This window comes from Gossypium hirsutum, chromosome D01, assembly GCF_007990345.1.
Source record: "Gossypium hirsutum isolate 1008001.06 chromosome D01, Gossypium_hirsutum_v2.1, whole genome shotgun sequence".
Lineage (NCBI taxonomy): Eukaryota > Viridiplantae > Streptophyta > Magnoliopsida > Malvales > Malvaceae > Gossypium > Gossypium hirsutum.
The window spans coordinates 18,715,680-18,733,455 of record NC_053437.1 but is presented as its reverse complement, the minus strand read 5'-3'; the positions used below and the strand labels follow the sequence as shown (position 1 = coordinate 18,733,455).

At 32.4% G+C, this 17,776-nt stretch overlaps 3 protein-coding genes and 1 long non-coding RNA gene across 9 annotated transcripts; 2 read left to right on the top strand and 2 right to left on the bottom strand.

Annotated features, from left to right (window-relative positions):
• Positions 1-2,719: 2,719 nt before the first annotated feature.
• On the bottom strand, positions 2,720-5,691 carry LOC107951475 (uncharacterized). Of its 6 annotated transcripts, none has more exons than XR_001698447.2 (7): positions 5,317-5,691; positions 4,938-5,027; positions 4,696-4,853; positions 4,413-4,494; positions 4,214-4,337; positions 3,616-3,732; positions 2,720-3,100 (listed from the first exon to the last, which is right to left on the bottom strand). It is a non-coding gene; the product is annotated as an uncharacterized lncRNA (long non-coding RNA). The 6 variants fall into 6 exon arrangements; XR_001698448.2 differs by having other exon boundaries at positions 3,616-3,735; positions 4,214-4,326; XR_001698445.2 differs by having other exon boundaries at positions 4,214-4,326.
• A 422-nt stretch (positions 5,692-6,113) lies between these two features.
• LOC107952284 (lon protease 2) lies at positions 6,114-7,993 on the top strand (the record flags this gene model as incomplete). Its single annotated transcript, XM_016887549.2, has 3 exons — positions 6,114-6,878; positions 7,280-7,377; positions 7,456-7,993. A coding segment is annotated over one exon (753 nt), but the record flags the coding sequence as incomplete, so codon positions are not given.
• On the top strand, positions 7,543-12,274 carry LOC107951476 (glucose-induced degradation protein 8 homolog). The gene is made up of 8 exons (XM_016886541.2): positions 7,543-7,678; positions 9,137-9,321; positions 10,257-10,398; positions 11,030-11,177; positions 11,254-11,329; positions 11,402-11,513; positions 11,664-11,755; positions 11,825-12,274. Exons 2-8 carry the CDS (start codon positions 9,289-9,291, stop codon positions 11,867-11,869), a joined length of 648 nt encoding a protein of 215 aa, XP_016742030.1. The 5' UTR covers positions 7,543-7,678; positions 9,137-9,288; the 3' UTR covers positions 11,870-12,274.
• A 2,749-nt stretch (positions 12,275-15,023) lies between these two features.
• On the bottom strand, positions 15,024-17,037 carry LOC107951477 (protein WALLS ARE THIN 1). The gene is made up of 6 exons (XM_016886542.2): positions 16,728-17,037; positions 16,572-16,634; positions 16,366-16,482; positions 15,873-16,278; positions 15,652-15,803; positions 15,024-15,556 (listed from the first exon to the last, which is right to left on the bottom strand). The coding sequence occupies exons 1-6, from the start codon at positions 16,949-16,951 to the stop codon at positions 15,361-15,363; spliced, it is 1,158 nt and encodes a 385-aa protein (XP_016742031.1). The 5' UTR covers positions 16,952-17,037; the 3' UTR covers positions 15,024-15,360.
• Between the last annotated feature and the right edge of the window lie 739 nt (positions 17,038-17,776).

Genomic DNA, 17,776 nt, shown 5'->3' with positions numbered 1-17,776 from the left:
GTTGATTAGTCCTATTTTTATGAACCTAAGTTGATTTAAATTTTTTTCTAATTAAGTTGAGTAAAATGAAATTCGAGTCAAGTCACATGAATTTGTTTGAGTTAAATTAAAAAAAATTGAAATCTTGTTGACAATATGACTAAATTTTTAGCTAGATCATATAAATTTGAGATAATACATTTTGAAAAATTCTTTGAAAGCAAAATAAGCGAAAAAATATATAATTTAATAAGATAAACTTAATTTGGTAATTCACAATGCCTCAAATTTATATTTTAGAAAATAAAGATTTGAAATTTAATCGTTTATAATCTATAATTTACTTTTTTTCATAAAATTTGTGATTTTTTATAAATACTTTAATTTTTTAATATTATTTTGAATTTTAGTAATTTTATAGGGGATAAGTTTGCTCATTTTTAAAATTGATAAAGATTCAATGGATATTTACATTAATTTATTAATTAAATTATTCGAATACTTAACTTGACTCGAATTTGAGAAATTAAACTTAAATTAATTCAATAAATTAAATATCTCAATTCAATAAATTCAAAATTAAAAATAACTCAAATGGGGTTTACATAACAACCATTTTAACAACTGAATTTGAAAAAAAATGATGATTTAAAAAAATTTAGAGTTTTGAGTCGCTTTATGGAATACTTAGGGAAATAGATCAATTTTGGAGAGAGAAACATAAAACACGTCCTACAAGGCATGCTTTCTAACTTTCTAACACATTAGCTCTTTTGGTTACATGATTAAATGTTGGTGGTTTTGTGTTTGAGTCTTGGGTTTAATTCCTTTCCTTTTTATATTTGTATTTTTATTTCATGTTGTTTCAAGCTTTACTTTTATTTTTAATTATTGTTTTTAACATATTAGCTCATTTAGTTAGATGGTTAATTAATAGTGTTTTTATCCTTAAGTCTCATGTTCGCTTTCTCTTCTAAGCACATTGATATTTTTTTTTATTTCGTGTTGTTTCAAGCTCTTTTTTTAATTAATAAATATATTGTTTTCAAGTTTTTTATTTTCAATTTATCTTTTTAATTAATAAATATTTTATATAATCAAATAATTATTACCAAATATCATTATTTTTAGTAAATATAATTTTTATTATATAATTGACAATAATTATTTGATTTTATAAATAAAAGAGTGATTAATTAAAAATAAAAAAAACTTGAAAATAATATATTTATTAATTAAAAATAAAAAAAACTTGAAACAACATAAAATAAAAATATAAATATGAGTAGGAGAGGAATTGAAGCTGAAACTCAAGGCTAAAATCGCTAACATTTAACTACCTAACTTTTTGATATATTAACTCTTTTGGTAAAATAGTTAAAAGTTAGTGGTTTTGTCATCAAATCTTGAGTTTAATTTCTCTCCTACTCATATTTGTATTTTTATTTCATTTGTTTCAAGCTTACTTTTATTTTTAATTTCTATTTTTAACAAATTAGTTCATTTGGTTAAATGATTAATTAATAGTGATTTTATCTTTGAATCCCAAGTTCAATTCCTCTTTTAAGCACATTTTATTTTTTATTTCATGTTGTTTCAAATTTTTTTTATTTTTAATTAATAAATATATTATTTTTAAGTTTTTTTAATTATATTTTTAAATAATAACTCTTTTATGCAAAAGATCAAATAATTATTTTTATAAATAAAAATAAAAATAAAACTTGAAACAACAAGAACATGAAATAAAATACAAAAATGAGCAGGGGAGGAACCAAACCCGATACTCAACCACAAAACCATTAACATTTAATTATTTAACCAAAAGAGTTTGATGTGTCAAAAAATCAAAAAACGAACTTTACAAAACTCATTTTCTATTTCCCTCCTCAAAATTAATATATTTCTCTAAATATCCTCGACCTAAAACGCTAAGGACACGTTTGGTTCGCTGTATTGAATTAGAGGCGTAATGGAATAGAGGTGTAATGGATTAGAGGTGTAATGGAATAGAGGTGTAATAGCAAATCAACTGTTTGGTTAAATGTAATGGAATAGAAGCGTAATAGTAATCTTGTGTTCGGTTGAATAGAATAGAGATGTAATAGCATAATGGAAAAAACTAAAATGACTAGAATACCCTTAGCATAAATTTGTTTTGGTAAATGATTATTGTTATTGTTATTTAAATTTTAATAAGATTATTATTATCAATAATAAATAATTTAATCATATTTAAACATAATTATTATTAAATATATTATAATTAAAATATATAATTTAATAAAATTCTTAATAATCAGTATTCTTATATGAATTTACTCAAATCATAATATATGATACTATAAAATTTAAATTAACATAATTATTATTAAATATATTATAATTAAAATATATAATTTAATAAAATTCTTAATAATTAATATTCTTATATGAATTTACTCAAATCATAATATAAAATCGTGTTGAGAGGTTCAAATCTTATAATTACAAAAGAAATTGTGGAAAATTAAAAATATAAAACCAATTTATTTATTAGTTGTGATTTTATATCGATTCAATTGAAATATAATACAAATGACAATCTAAAATAAATGTATTATTTTCAACCTAAAACATTAACTTGAAGCTTCAATTTTATTATGTCAATCAAACCTTCATTTTGTTCTTATATAAGTTATTAATAAATATAATTATTTTGGGATGTAACATAATCTAATAGATTATAAAACCTGTAGGCTTTATCATTATGTAGTTTTTGTATCAATATAATCATGAAATTTACAGACTACATCGTGGGAAGTTAGCCATATCAATGGTATCATCATCCCTGCCTCACTCACTTATCACCCCAGCACTGCTGGAAACAGTTCACATAGAAAGTACATGTTTTCCTAATCCCCCGACCCACCGTTTCATCGAGTCGCGATAATCAACTTCAAGTTGGATTTCTTTGCATGTTTGGATTAACAGGTGCAAGATCAGAGCTAAAGTACCTTCACCTTGACAAATTTCACTGTGTTACATTAGCAAGATGTCCTTGGCGTGCTGAAATCATTTGCCATGAGAATGTTGTATGCCAAAAACGACTTCTGCTTGCTCCTTTCGGCTAACCCACATCCTGATACCAACCAAAACAGAACTGTCGGTTTAGATTCGAACATCTATATTTGAAGAAATATGATGTATCTTTATTCTTCTCTAGACTGATAGCAAGACTTGTGATTATTTAGCATGGGTGCATATTAAAATGATGAAGATATCGGTATTAAATATTAACTGATGCATTTTGTGTTTGCTAGTAATGACTCGAAGTCGAAGATTCCTTTTACGACACAGCAGGAAAAAAAGGAAAAAGGAAAAGCTTCAACATGTTTTATCTCCTACCTTTCAAAGACATATTCTCTAATAGGTTTCATTTGAAAAAAAATCATCAAGAAACAGAGATAGTGAGACTACTCCTCACCCAATGGCTGTATGTATGCTGGAACAACAATAAAGAAAATGACACAAGTGGCAAAACAGAGAAACCATGTATAAGGCAAATCAACTAATCTGGTGGCACAGTGAATGAAGAACAGATGGCTCAAATATATATATATATAAACTCAGAAAACTACAGCTCGAGTGACCAACCGATTCCAAAGGCCTCTGATGCATCAGTGGTGGAACAACGGCAGCGCTTTGATTCATGGAACCGTCAATTTGGCAGGGTCTGGAATGTACTTCACTATCAGTGGTGCCAACACCTGACTGCTGGATCCCGGAGAACATTAGTTAATCACAATGCAATGAATGAAAAAAAGAGCAACCCCCCCTAAATTAACACATATACACCAAGAGATTACACAGAATAATTATAAATTAATCATACTTTTTATAATCCATGACCACTAAAAGAGTTTTTTTAGATTAGAACTTTCCTAAATTTTTCTATTAGGTAGTATGTACAAATGTACAAGTTATATCAACTGCAAGGCACAATAAGCAATTAAGTCCAAACTTCTGCTCCCTTCTAAATTAAGATATGACTCGTCGTAGTACTTCAACCAGGCTAATTGGACAAATCACTTCGAATTACGTACAAGGCGGTAATTTCTACAGCACAATTTTAAAAGATCTTCACTCACTTCTAAGAAAGATACAGGACCGGGAGACAAAGCCATACGACAAAAAATGTAACTTTAAACATTGAGAACATGAATAACTAGAGAAAGATTTAAATAGTTCATACATTTGATAGGCCTTTGATCTGTACAATTATGATTGTAATATCATCGGTTCGATTTTCAAGCTCCAACCAACGTTTATAGGAGTCTCCAGCAATTCAAACCTAAGTTAGGGTGCCTAAAGTCGAACTGGAAAATCACGAAAAGGAATACATCTAATGAATATTGACAAACTACTGAAAGAGAGTATGTGTTTGTTCTTACAATGAACAGGAGCTTGGGTGAGAGTTGGTGCCTCACGAGTAACAGTTTGAGTTTGTCCTGATGCACTGCAAGTTGCATTCTGCTGGAAAAAAGGAAAAATCGAGTATAAGCACGCGCAAAGCACACACAGAGCCATAACATACGTGCAGGCATGTAATGATTTGTTTCAGTAAATCTACTATCAAGATTTAATACCGTTTACATTGACAAAAAGATGAGCAACAATTCTCAATTTCTTCTGTAAAAATAAAAGTAAGCGATTAGTTATGGCGACAAAACGTACCAAAGCAGTTGCGGTGCATGCAATGGATGAAGATTGTTTTCTACTTCTTCCTACACTAGGTTGTGATTGCAAGCCAAGTTCCCATGGCCTAATCCGAGTCGGAATTCTAACCAAGCCACAACGGCTACTGCATTCAATTCGTGACTCTAATCAATGTCCTGCCGAAAACCAATAGCAAATTTTATCATCATTAATCTAAGAAAAATTGAATGAATAATAAAATAAAGTTCCAAGAAAAATACCAGTAGATAATGAAGGCCGCAAGGGGGCAGTAACACTAGCAGCCAGCATTTTGCAAATAGCTACAACAAAGGCTATTCAAAGAACAAACCCTGAAAAATATACGAAAGATTGCATTATTAGATAAAATTTCAACGTTTAAAACAATGAAACCCCATCAAAAGAAACTGAAAAACAAATGAACATGTAGGGATTAATAATTAACAACCCTATAGAGGCTAAAAGAACACAAAAGAAACTGAAATAAAAATGACCCAATTATTTTTTATGATTCTCAACAGCAAAAACAACCTCAATAGGCATAATTAAATCCAAATTAAAATAACATCCATGGAATTCAATACAACAGAAATTAAAGGAGAAACAAAAAAAACTTGGAACCTTGAAGAAGGTGCTGGGTAGGAGAAAACTGGAGAAAGCAAAGGAAGATGCCGACTTTAAGAAAGGGACGAGAAGAATTGGGAAATGGAAACCCCACGTCTAGGAAGAAGGAGAAGAACAGGGCTCAAATAATGCCGTAAAATCCTGCCGACTTTGAAGGCTGTTATTTTTGTAGAGATGTGGGCGTGTGGAGAACTATGAGAAACAGAGGGATCAAATCGGCAGAGGCTAGAAGGGACAGAAGAGAAACAAAGGGGAAGCGGATGGGAGGGTAAAACAGGGAGGGTAAACTTAAGCGGCTCCTAATCTGGGCAAAAGGAACGGATTACAAATCGGTGGATTTTACCGATTAGGATTGTAATGTATTACAATGGTATTAACAATATCATGAACCAAATATAGGAATAAAGGGGATTAGGTGGGCCACCGATTAGGGGTGTATTGGCTACACCCAACCAAACATGCTCTAAATATTTTTAGAATCCACTCGGTTTTTTTTTCAAATTCGGCCCATTTTAACGTATAATATACTTTGTATTTAAATTAAATTAATTTTATCATTAAAAAATCATTTTTATCTGTTCTCAAAATTCTAACTAGCGAGTAAAGTACTCATGTTCAGAATATTGTTATTTATTTATCTTCACGTACGCAATACTTCGAACAGCTTCTGATCTTTGGTGAATGGCCCTCCCTCAGCTAATCCCATCCCATTCTTCTTCTTCTTCTTCTTCTTCGCTCACTCACCAACCTTCGATAAGCCCCAACGCTGTCAGTCCTTATCTTTTAAACCCTAATTTCAAGCCATTTTCAACTCTTCTTCGCTCTTCCAATCCCGCAGGTTCCATAGGCTCAGCTCCCTCCGATGCTTCGCTTCCTCTTTCCCGGAGAAACGCCACCCGTATCCTCCCCAATCAGATGAATCCGTACGGCTCCCTCTATTTCCTCTCCCCTTAGTTCTCTTCCCCGGCGCTGTTCTCCCCCTCCAGATCTTCGAGTTCCGTTACCGCATTATGATGCACACGCTCCTCCACACCGACCTCCGCTTTGGCGTTATTTACTCTGATCCCGTCGGTGGCACCTCCGACGTCGGCTGCGTCGGAGATATTTTCAAGCACGAACGCCTCGTCGACGACCGCTTCTTTCTCATTTGTAAAGGCCAAGAACGGTTCCGCGTCACCAACATCGTACGTAAGAAACCATATCTTGTCGCGGAAGTCAACTGGCTCGAAGACCGCCCCTCCAGCGACGAGGATTTGGAAGGAATAGCCGATGAAGTGGAGAGTTGCATGAAAGACGTGATTCGGTTATCGAATCGCCTCAATGGAAAACCGGTAAAGGAAGCGCAGGATTTGAGGAGGAATCTATTTCCGACTCCGTTTTCATTCTTTGTAGGGAGTACATTCGAAGGGGCGCCGAAAGAGCAACAAGCTTTGCTGGAGTTAGAAGATACGGCGGCCAGGTTGAGAAGAGAGAAGGGAACTTTGAGGAACACTCTCAATTACTTGTCTGCAGCATCGGCTGTGAAAGACGTGTTTCCCTCTTCATGACGAGAGAATTGAGTAAATTTTAAAGCAAACTTTGTTTAAATTTTGGCGAATATGTTGTTGTGTGTAATTTTTTGTACACGAAGGCATCATTTTTATATGAAATTTTGCTTGTTTCTCACTAGTCGTTGTTAGAATCTTGAATGAATTGTTTATACTAACATGGTTAATTTGCACAGAAGATAGTTTTTGGGATATGGTTTATTCTTTATGTTACTGCTACTTATTGGATACTTAGACTATATTGATGGCCGATGAGGTTTAGTTTCCTTGAATAGGGGTATTAGTTCGTTTTTCGAGCAGAATTTTGTAAAGGGCTTTGTAATTCAATCATTTCTTTTTCCTGGATTGAGCATTGTTGTTAAAGGGCCGTAGAAACTATCTCAGTTTTCAAGCTGTTGATTTTTTGTTCGCAGCATTGTTAGCGTGTTCTAAGCTGATTCATTTCTGGTCAATGGAGAATTCCTATCTCCAAGACTCCAACTCCATTAATTAGCCCAGAAGCACCACTGAGGTGATTGTTTTTCACAATTTTCAGTTTATTTTCCCCTTCAAAATATAACAGAGAACTGGGTTTGTTGGTCTGTTTTAGATGTTGCAGGGTCATATAAAGAAGGCTAAAGAATAAAGATGGGGGCTTGGTTGTCGTAGACACCTGTCTTTTGGAATGGTCATGAATCTTTCAGGTACTGATAGCATTGAATTTGTTATCTGCTTTCTAAGTCGTATGATAATTTCACAGGATCTTCAGGACAAATGAAGCTATGAGCTGAACATATCACATGGCCTTTGTTAGCATAGCTGTTGGATTACTGGTTAGTTGCTTTTAAACTGTGCTTGTCTCGATGCTGATGTTAAACACTAGCAGATATATGATTTGAGGTTTGGCCATTCCTTTACCCTATGGATTCATTAGGATGGGGCGGAACTAAACTTGTTCAAACCAAATATTTAAACTCAAACCTTATATAAAGTTTTTCAACTAGTGATGCAAATTTATGTTGGTTTGAAGAATGGCTGGACTGTGTGGTAGGGCATAGAAGAAAGAAAAATGGATTTGTGGGTGTTTTCTTGCATAGGGTTTTCCAAGGAAACCAAAACTTGACATGGCATAAAGGTGATTCCAGGTTTGACAACTTGCAATTATCTGCAAAAACTGCAATTCATCTGTTCCGGCAATGCTTTATAAATGCCATAAGAAGTTAAGTAGGCTCTCAGTATTACTGTCAAACAGGTTAAAAAGAAGAAATGATGATTTGGTCTCACCAAATGGACCTTATCCGATAAATGGATCCAAAATTCAGTATATAGTAAAAGAGCTGATGGCTTATTGAATTGGAGTTGACTAGAAATGTGGGCACATCTAGACAGGAAACGAGAACATGGGTTTCTTTGTGGGGGAACTGTCTAAAACCCAGCTCCCAAATTATTTCAGCACTGTAAAAGGTTTTTGTTCCACATCAGTTGGAAATTAAATGTCAATCCTTAACTTGAAGAATTCCATCAACCTCTAGTTTAAAATTTGATTTGATAATTTTTATACTCATCTAGGAACTGTGAAAAGCTAAAGTGTATCTATTTGAAACCAATTTATGAATACTATTGTTTTTTATTCGAGAAAGAGATTCAATCAGCTCAAATGTCATCCACTAAAATTTCATCCTTGTTGAGGTTTGATTTGGTAAATTACTTGCAGTGTTTAAATTTGGATAATCATTTTTTTTTCTAATCACTTTTTGTTAACATCAGGTGTTTGTTAATGTTCAAATCCGGATAACCTCTTCTTCTTGACCTTTGACCTTCCAAAGGAAAAAAAATATTAAATTTTACTATGATTAATTTTAATGTTGTTTATACTTTTTTTTATTATATAAATGACTAAATAATAATTGATATTAAGTAAAGTAATTTTGAGCTGTTTTCTTAGGTTAAGCTATTAAAAGTCTTTGAACTCTTGTATTTTTGTCTTCTATTTGTATTAATTGATTCAAATTTGAAAAAAAAATTGACATTGATTTATATTAAACTTCTTAATTAAAAATGAAGCTGATTTGGATAGAAGCTAAAGATTCCATTAAATTCCATTTAGGATTCTCGCATTTTCAAAATATAAGGCATAATATTAATTCACCCATTAACATAAAGTTATTTTTATAATTGGTAAATATTTTAACATACCGATAATAAAAGTGAAAGTGTAGCAATGGTAAAGAGTGGGAGTGTGGAAAAGGCACGTGTACTCAAATGCTAAACAATACCCGTCTCCTTTTTAGGTAATAACACTATTAAAACATGGAGCCTGCGACGATCGCCTTCTTTCTGCGCACTCCGATATATCCCCCAAGACGCCTATCCACCCCTTTTTCTATTTTATTTACAAACTCCAAAATCCCCAAAGCTTCACTTCCCATAATCTGCCCCCATCATGGACGTTGATCCTCGTCTATACGAACAAATTGTAAGTTTTTAATCTTTTGTCCCATTCTCTTTCACTTCTCAATTTTGGGTTTTTTCACCAATGCTAATATAGTTCTACGCTTTCATTTTGTTTGGGTATCTTTTCTTTTTATTGGGTTATAAGAAATTAGGACACTGTTCAATTATGCTGTTTTATCTTTTGTTCTAGGTTTACTGGGTTCGTATGGATTTATCATCAACATGTTTTTTTTTCAAGTTATGAAGGTCCGTTAGGGTTTGAATTTTAACTCTATTTGGGTCTAAACTAATTCCAAGAACAATTTTGTGTTAATGGATTCTGAATTAATTGTGGGTTATAATTATATTATATATGCGTGCTTGGTTTTGCAATAGAACCAATATGTAATGCTTCTCGGTATTATGCTGTTATGATTGACGAGAAAATTGGATAGCATGTAAAACCTTGATTCTATGGATCTACCCTTCCATTAATTAGTCTTCCTCCACAAGTTCAAGTCTTGATTAATAATTTGGAAAGTTAGTTTGCGTATATGATTGTAGGTCTTTGTTGCAGATTGTTTGGGGTTGTTTGGTCTAGTGTGCATCTAAGTGTTAACCTTGTTGCGTGATTTTGGGTGCTACATGGAATTGTTTCACCTATTTGCTACTGCAATTATTATACCGTCAATGTATATGGTGATGCTGTCATGTGCTAGCCTTTAGTTTATGGTGTCACTACTTAAAATAGCATTCCACATCTTCAATCATTTTTGATGAACTGTCTAATTTGTTTCGTAATTTATTTATTTTTTCAATCTATATTATAGTACATATTCTTATGGACTCCTTTTCTTCATCTTGTTCTGATGATGAAGCACCAGAATGTCATTACTGATTAATCTACATTATAGTTATGTCCATCTTATAGCCTTATCCTCTTACATTTGGGCATCCATCACCATTTATCTTTTACAGGCAGTCAATGATAATGACATCCACAACATCATCATGTCATATCTTGTGCACAATTGCTTTAAAGAAACCGTGGAATCGTTTATTGCTTGTACTGGGATGAAGCAGCCTTCTGATTATCTTGAGGACATGGAAAAAAGAAAAAGTAGGTGAAGTTTTCATCACTTGATAAATTTTATGTATAAGATATAAGATAACCCAGGATTATGATGCTGGACCACATTTGTGCAACCATGGCATGTGTTAATTATCAAACATGCAAGGTTTTCTAATGATAGGGTCTATCTTTTGCATTCTTTTACTGAAAGTTGCAAAAGTTGCATTCTTTATGTTTCTCAGACTCGAGTGTGTATTAGACATGACAATGTGTCCAACATGGGAATATGTATTTTTTTCCACTAAATTTTTCCATATATTTGGAGGGTCCTAGGAAAATGAAAAGACGGAGCAACATAGCTAACATGTATGTGGCCATGTGTCCGGAAAAGCTATAGGATTATTGAAGCTAAAATATGGCTAACAGATGATTTAGCCTAGCTTACTAAATTTCTGCAAACACTCACTGAGAGCTTACTTCTGCATGCTTGATGCTAATGCAAAAATTTTGAAATATTGTGATGGAACTAAAAAGGAAGCATGTATAAATCTTGCCAGCTAAGTTGTGTACTTCGCAGTGATCTTATACCACGAATTGCATCTTCTCTACTGTAGTTTGCTGTCACCTCTCTTTTTTAGTCTTGATGAAATGCTGACGAATTTGTTGGAATTTTGTGCAGGAATTTATCAATTTGCTTTAGAGGGTAATGCACTTAAGGCAATTGAATTGACTGAACAGCTGGCAACTAACTTACTAGAGAAAAATAAGGACCTGCATTTTGATCTTCTAAGCCTTCATTTCGTCGAGCTTGTATGCTCTAGGAAATGGTGAGATGAGGATAAAATATCTCTTGAATTATGAATCACACATATTCGTACTTAAAAAAATTCACTTCTATTGCAGCACAGAAGCTCTGGAATTTGCACAGATGAAGTTGACCCCATTTGGGAAGGAGCAAAAATATGTTGAAAAGCTTGAAGTATGTAAGCTTAGCAAGTTTTCACGCTTCTAATCTATGTGTCGGATATTTAAAGATATGCTGTTACTGCAGGATTTTATGGCTCTGCTTGCATATGAGGAACCTGAGAAATCTCCCATGTTTCACCTGCTTAGCTTGGAGTACCGGCAGCATGTTGCAGAGAGCTTAAATCGAGCAATTCTTGGTATATTTAATTCTTGTAGCTACTACTACTTGCAACAAATTACCATTTAGAATGTTGTAATAGAATCTTCCTATAGCTTTCTGCTGTTTAATGTCACTGTTTGATCTTTCTTTTTAATACGTACAATTACATTGGGTGGAATAATGTCAGCTCATGGAAACCATCCAACCTACACGGCAATGGAAAGGCTGATACAACAAACAACAGTAGTTAGACAATGCTTAAACCAAGAGCATGCAAAGGTAATCCATCAAACTTTCTGTCATGAATACCTGGTCCAACGTAACATTAAACTGCATTGATTTTTCTAGGATGGGCCACCGCCATTTTCGTTGAAGGACTTTCTAAAAAGCTGAACAGTGAAAGAATTTCTGCAAAGAATAGTTGAGAGTGCTTATAAACTTTGTTGCTGAATGTGGTGTCACTATAAGGTCTCATCGTGGTTGACGATATAGTCGTTGCCTGCGTCTCTCTGTAAAGGTGTTTTGAGGGTGGCCCTTTGGGGGTGCATCAAAATGCTCATCTCTTTCTGAAGTTTGCCTGATTGCCTCTTTTCATGAATGGCCTTTTAAAGCTCTGGATTTTGCAAATGGGGGAGGGGGGTTGCAATGGGGGCCTTTTTAAAGTTAAAAAAAGTTCTGAACTTTTTTATTTTGACTTTAGTTCAATTTGTATCTGAGTGTTAATATTACATAACTAGCAAATCATTTTAGGAAATATATTATATTTTGATAATAAAAATACTTATGTGTTATATTTAATGGTATTGTCTTTTAATATAACTAGTAAATTTCATTTCCATAACAAAAGACTGATCAAATAGGGATTTTACTAGGTAGATGGATTAGTCAAAATATTATTGTACTAAATGCAAGAAACATATATATATTATCTTTCATGTCTTTGGTGAAAATGCTGTTTTATGTAATAATCTTGAAGATTGTAATGTTATTGTTAGAATGATTAAGGGTTAGATATTTGTAAGCATTTTCGTTAACTAATGAAGCATTAATCTTCGGAGGGTTTTTTTTTACTCCACTTTATTTATTAAATGCATAATTTGGTACTTAAAAAATGATGTTTTTTTCTATAATGTGTTATTTTTGGTCTAATATTGTATTTGTATTTGACAAAAGTTATGATGTTTAATTTGGGTTTTAGAGTTAATTTGATGAAGGTTAATCGTTAATATTGAATTTTCATCAAATTGACTTTAAAACTTGAATTAGATCATACCCATCGGTTTGTATTTACAAATCAAACTCACAATCAACTCTAAATTTATTAATGAAAATTTTAAACCTAATCGTTTTAGTAATTAATTTTTATCAAATCAATTTTAAACAAAATAAATAACTTTTGATAAAAATATAAATGCCATAATGAAAAGAAATACAAATACTATGTTAAAAAAAATAAAATTTAAATATCAAATGATATATTATAAAAGTTAATCCTGTTTTCCCTTTGATAGAAAATATTACACCTAAATGTAACTGCATTTATTTATTGAATAAATAAAAAGATAAATTACTTTTTTATTAATTATTTTAAAAACTAATTAGTTTTAAAATTATTTTAATTAGTATCATATTGCACTATAATTAAACTATATTCTAATGGAATTATAATTGAATATAATACATTTCCAAAGTAATATATGCACTTTTATTTTAGTGAAGTTTTGCATTTTTTTTTTGCTTTCTCTTTATTTTTTTCATTAAAGCAAATTTTGAATAGTTTAGTTAATAAAATTCTAACATTAGTTGTATTTCTAAAGAAATAGAATGTGTTTCTCAAATTAATAAATATAAATTAAGGAGGGATACATTTACATCGACTTAAAACTTAAATGGTTTTACATTATTCCATAATTTTTTAGATGATTAATATTTTAACAATTCAATCATCATATTTCATGCTGTATTCATGTATATCATGAATGTTAAGTTTGGTAAAAATTAAATCCTTTTAACTATTTGTTTTGTGTAAAAAAATTCAACCATTATATATATATATAGACAATATTTTAGATCGATATGATAGAGATATCAGACCGATTCAAAAAATTACATTCATGAAGAATACAAATAGATTTGATAAATCTAACGGTTGAATTATTAAAATATTAATCGTATAAAAAGTTACAAAATGATGTAAAATCACTTAAATTCTACACTGTTGTAAGTGGATCCCTCTCATATAAATTTATTTTCAATAATATTTTATTGATAATAATAATCTTGTTGATTTTCCTTTTTTATTGTTTTTTACTTTTATTTTAATCGGTTCTTTATTAGTGAAACGCATTATTTTAAATAACAATAGTTTAATTAATTGATCTCAAAATTTATATGTGATTGAATTATATATAAGTTTAAAATATTTACATTTTAATTAAAATATAATTTAATTTTATGACAGTTAAAAATAATTTTAAAATTACCGCTCATCCTAGTTCGACCTAGCTTGTTGGACAACTCGTAAATGTATAATCTGAATTTGTGTTCTTTGGGCACTCACAAATGTCTTAGATTTTGTTATCCTCAAATACACTTCCACATATTTGAATGAAGATCCTAAAATACAACTTCCAGGGACCTCTATATACTTTAAAAAAAAAACAATTTTATATCATAATTTCACAACATAATTTGACAGGTCGAGTTGAATCCCTATATACTTAAAGAAGACAATTCTATATCATGATCTCGTAATATAGTTTGATAGGTCGAGTTGAATTGTAACAAAACTTTGAATGACTCGTGAGTATTAAAGAGAACAATTTTAAATTATGCTGAGATCGAATTGTGACATTTGAAATATTAAATGATCTAATAAAATAGTTCATATTCATTGTGCTAAATTTATTTTACACAAGTTGAATTATGTCGTGATATTATAATTAAAAATTAAGAAAATGAATAGGAATAAATATAAGGATTTAATAATTTTTTATTTAAAATTTAACAAATAAATAAACTCAAGGAGTTTATATATATATATTATACGAGGGTGAATTTTTTTTTCTAAAATTAAGAACAATTTGGAGGTGTTTTTTTTTTTTTTACGGTTCAAACTTTTTTAAGTAGATTGTTTTAAAGATTTTATTAATAGTGGAGTAATAATGTTTTTTATTTGTAAAAAACTAATGGAATTGAGTTCGATTAACTTGTGACACTAATTAAATCAAGAGTTTTATATATGATTAGATTTTGACCCACGACCTGGTGAATGTAAAAAATATTTTGTTTTAAAATGGAGTGGTAAAAAATTATATTTTAATATGAATTCTAATAAGATGTGTTTGATGCTGAATTTGTTAAAGATATTTAAAGTATGAATTATTTATTTATTTATAATATTAATTATAATTTAAAAGTAGGGTATTTCTGATAACTAAGATATTTTTAATAATTTGTTGGAAATGTCAGAATGAGATAATTTTAAGATAAAAAGGAAGATTGGGAAAACCTTAATGATCGTTCTTGTTCATGGAGAATTCTTCAGTTAAAATAAGAAATGATAAGGATGGCATATAATAGAGAAAAAAAGAGAGCATGTCTTTTGCCATCATACATCATAATGATTTTCACCATTAACTCCATACATTTGCATTTAAAAGAAGGAAAATCTCAAAATCAAACCAAGAAATCGACATACAAAAAAGCATATGGGATCATCATCATCACTTCAGAAAAGCTTCTCCTTTAAGCCCTCTCTACTACTTGGAGAAAGAAAGCAGCCATTAACAAAAAAGAAACACATTCATAAACACACAAACTTGGTGACATAATGGTAGTGCCTGGCCCATTTGTTGTTAAAAAGTTAAAAAGGGCTTTTGGAGTCACACATTTTCGGTGGAGTGATGAAGTAATGGCTGATTAAGGGATGGCTTAACATGGCCGGATGTTCTGCTGTTGTTGCTGTGCTCTGCCGTCGATTCAATCGCAATTTTTTCTTTGGCTGCAAACTTCCTCTCTTCGCTTTTCCCCCATAGTACTAGATATAGTCCTACTATAATCAACACTGCCCCAATGATTCTGCACAGTCCTCTCAAAATGTTTACATATAACACCAAAATAACATGTGATGATTAAAAATGTTTTGAGAATGAAAGACTCACTTAGCCACTTACCCTCCCAGATAGAACTCTTCCCCTAAAGCAATGGAAGCCATAATAGCGACAACAAGTGTCTGAACAGGTTGATAAACAGCAACGAAAACAGGGCCTCCTCTGTCAATACACCATATCTGTACTGCGAATGCAATCCCTGATGCCACCACTCCCTGCATGTTTTACACCCACATTTATATCTTTTCGTCTGTTTTCATTAACTTCAAATAGTGAATACTGACCGCGTAGAGAATAGTGAATAGTTCACCGCCGGAGTGGAACATCCAAGCTTGAGGGTCTCTCTCAAAAACTAGCGCAATGATGAGGAACTGAATAAGACCAAAGAAACATGTATAGGAAGTAACAGAGAGTCTAGCAGGGTACTTCTTCAACACGGGTGCCTGCAACACCAGCCAACCGGACCAGGATAAGCAATGGCCGATTAGATAGAGACAACCAAGGGTCCAGCTCTTCCCATTTGCATCCCCCAACGAAACAAACGTTGGTGTGGGTCTATTCAGCGGTGGAACTGGGCTGTAGATGGTTGGACCTTTGTATAGTGTTATAACTGATGCTCCAGCCACACATAATATTGTTCCTATAACCTTGGATATCCCATCTTTCCTGTCTAGCCGCACTTTCTCTATCCTGGAATTAAACACATCATTCCATTTCATGTCCCTCAGTCCCTGTCGTGTATACATAAGTTTATACTTGTAACTTATGCAGGCTTACCTTAGTATGGCTGCCATGAGAAAGGTGATGGCTGGGACAGAGTTTTGGATTGCTGATGCAAAGGTTGGTGATGTGTTATCTAACCCCAACAAGTAGAAACCTTGATTAGCAGTGATTCTGTAATGTAAAAATAACTAGGGTTAGTTAACTTGTACTTTCGTTTCTTCTTTTATGTGTTAAGAGTTTTAGAACATGATCATGCATACCCAACAAGAGCCAGTAGGAAGAACTGTAGAAGAAAATTCAGTGTCAAGGCTGGTCTCTCCTTCCTGAAAAAAAAAAGAAAAAACAAGTTAGGGTTTAGCATATCTAGGGGATTTAAAGAGAAGAGTTATGGGTTATGCTTTGTTTGTATGATTTACTTTTCAAGAAAATATGCAAAGGGTAAGAGCAGAAGCAAGGCAATGATATTCCTATAAACTGGGAACACAAGTTTGCTAATGCCCATATCAAGAGCAGCTCTGGAAACCACATGGAACCCTGCATAACCAAACTGCAAGGCCAACATTGCCATATGCAGCTGGAGCCTTTCAGGAACCGAACACCACATCCTCGTATTAGAGGCTGAACCACCAGTATCAGCCATTGATGTAAAGCCTTTTGAGATTAAAAGAAAACTCAACTTTACAAATAAGATTTCCAAGGAAAGTCGAGGATGGGGTGATTTGGATGAATGAAGTGGTGGGTATAAATATAGTTCAATGTGGATGGTTATGGCCCCACAAATGGGCCCAAAAAGATGATGTCAACTGTTCTAATGTTGCATGTTGTCTCCCACCACATTCTTTTTCCCCTATTCCACCTCGAACTGACAAGACAACCCCAATCGCACTACTGCAACAACATGAATAGAAAAGTTAGAGAAAATCGAAAAAGAAAACCAAAGAAACCGAGATGATTACATATTTACTACACTATTATAGTATTATCCAACAGCTTCTGTTTTGGCTCCATGCCATTAATGATTATGATTGGAGGTCATCAAATGGAGTGAAACGCCATGGCTGATAGCTCGCACGAGGGGGGAGGGGGGGGGGCATTAGAGCCTTTCAGCCCCACCTCGCACTTACTACTAAGCTTTACATTTCTTGTATATTTTTCATTATTTTAATACATGGTACAACATTTCCATACTTTATATATCACCAGTATATTTTCATTAAATTAACAACTTCTTGTCGGATAGATTCCCCGACCTGATTATCCACTGAAACAGCTTTGATTTGCCTACTAAGATTTAATACACAGTACAACATTTCGTATACGTTTGATCATGGTTATTGCAGGGAACCTAATGAAGTGTTTCCACTGAGGTTCCAACTCCCAAAGTTTGCTCAACAATGGGCTGTTTTTTCTAATCTGATCTCACCTCATTTGCTTTAACAGACATGTTGACCCCCCCACAATCGAG

What these genes read in the sequence shown, in the direction of transcription:
- LOC107951476 (XM_016886541.2), top strand. Translation starts at nt 9,289, where the DNA reads ATGGACGTTGATCCTCGTCTATACGAACAAATT. An exon ending in CTCGTCTATACGAACAAATT is followed by an intron (nt 9,322 to 10,256) that starts GTAAGTTTTTAA and finishes TATCTTTTACAG; the next exon opens with GCAGTCAATGATAATGACAT. An exon ending in TAAACCAAGAGCATGCAAAG is followed by an intron (nt 11,756 to 11,824) that starts GTAATCCATCAA and finishes TGATTTTTCTAG; the next exon opens with GATGGGCCACCGCCATTTTC.
- LOC107951477 (XM_016886542.2), bottom strand. Translation starts at nt 16,951, where the DNA reads ATGGCTGATACTGGTGGTTCAGCCTCTAATACGAGGATGTGGTGTTCG. An exon ending in TTTGCATATTTTCTTGAAAA is followed by an intron (nt 16,635 to 16,727) that starts GTAAATCATACA and finishes TTTTTTTTTCAG; the next exon opens with GAAGGAGAGACCAGCCTTGA. An exon ending in TTCCTACTGGCTCTTGTTGG is followed by an intron (nt 16,483 to 16,571) that starts GTATGCATGATC and finishes TTTACATTACAG; the next exon opens with AATCACTGCTAATCAAGGTT.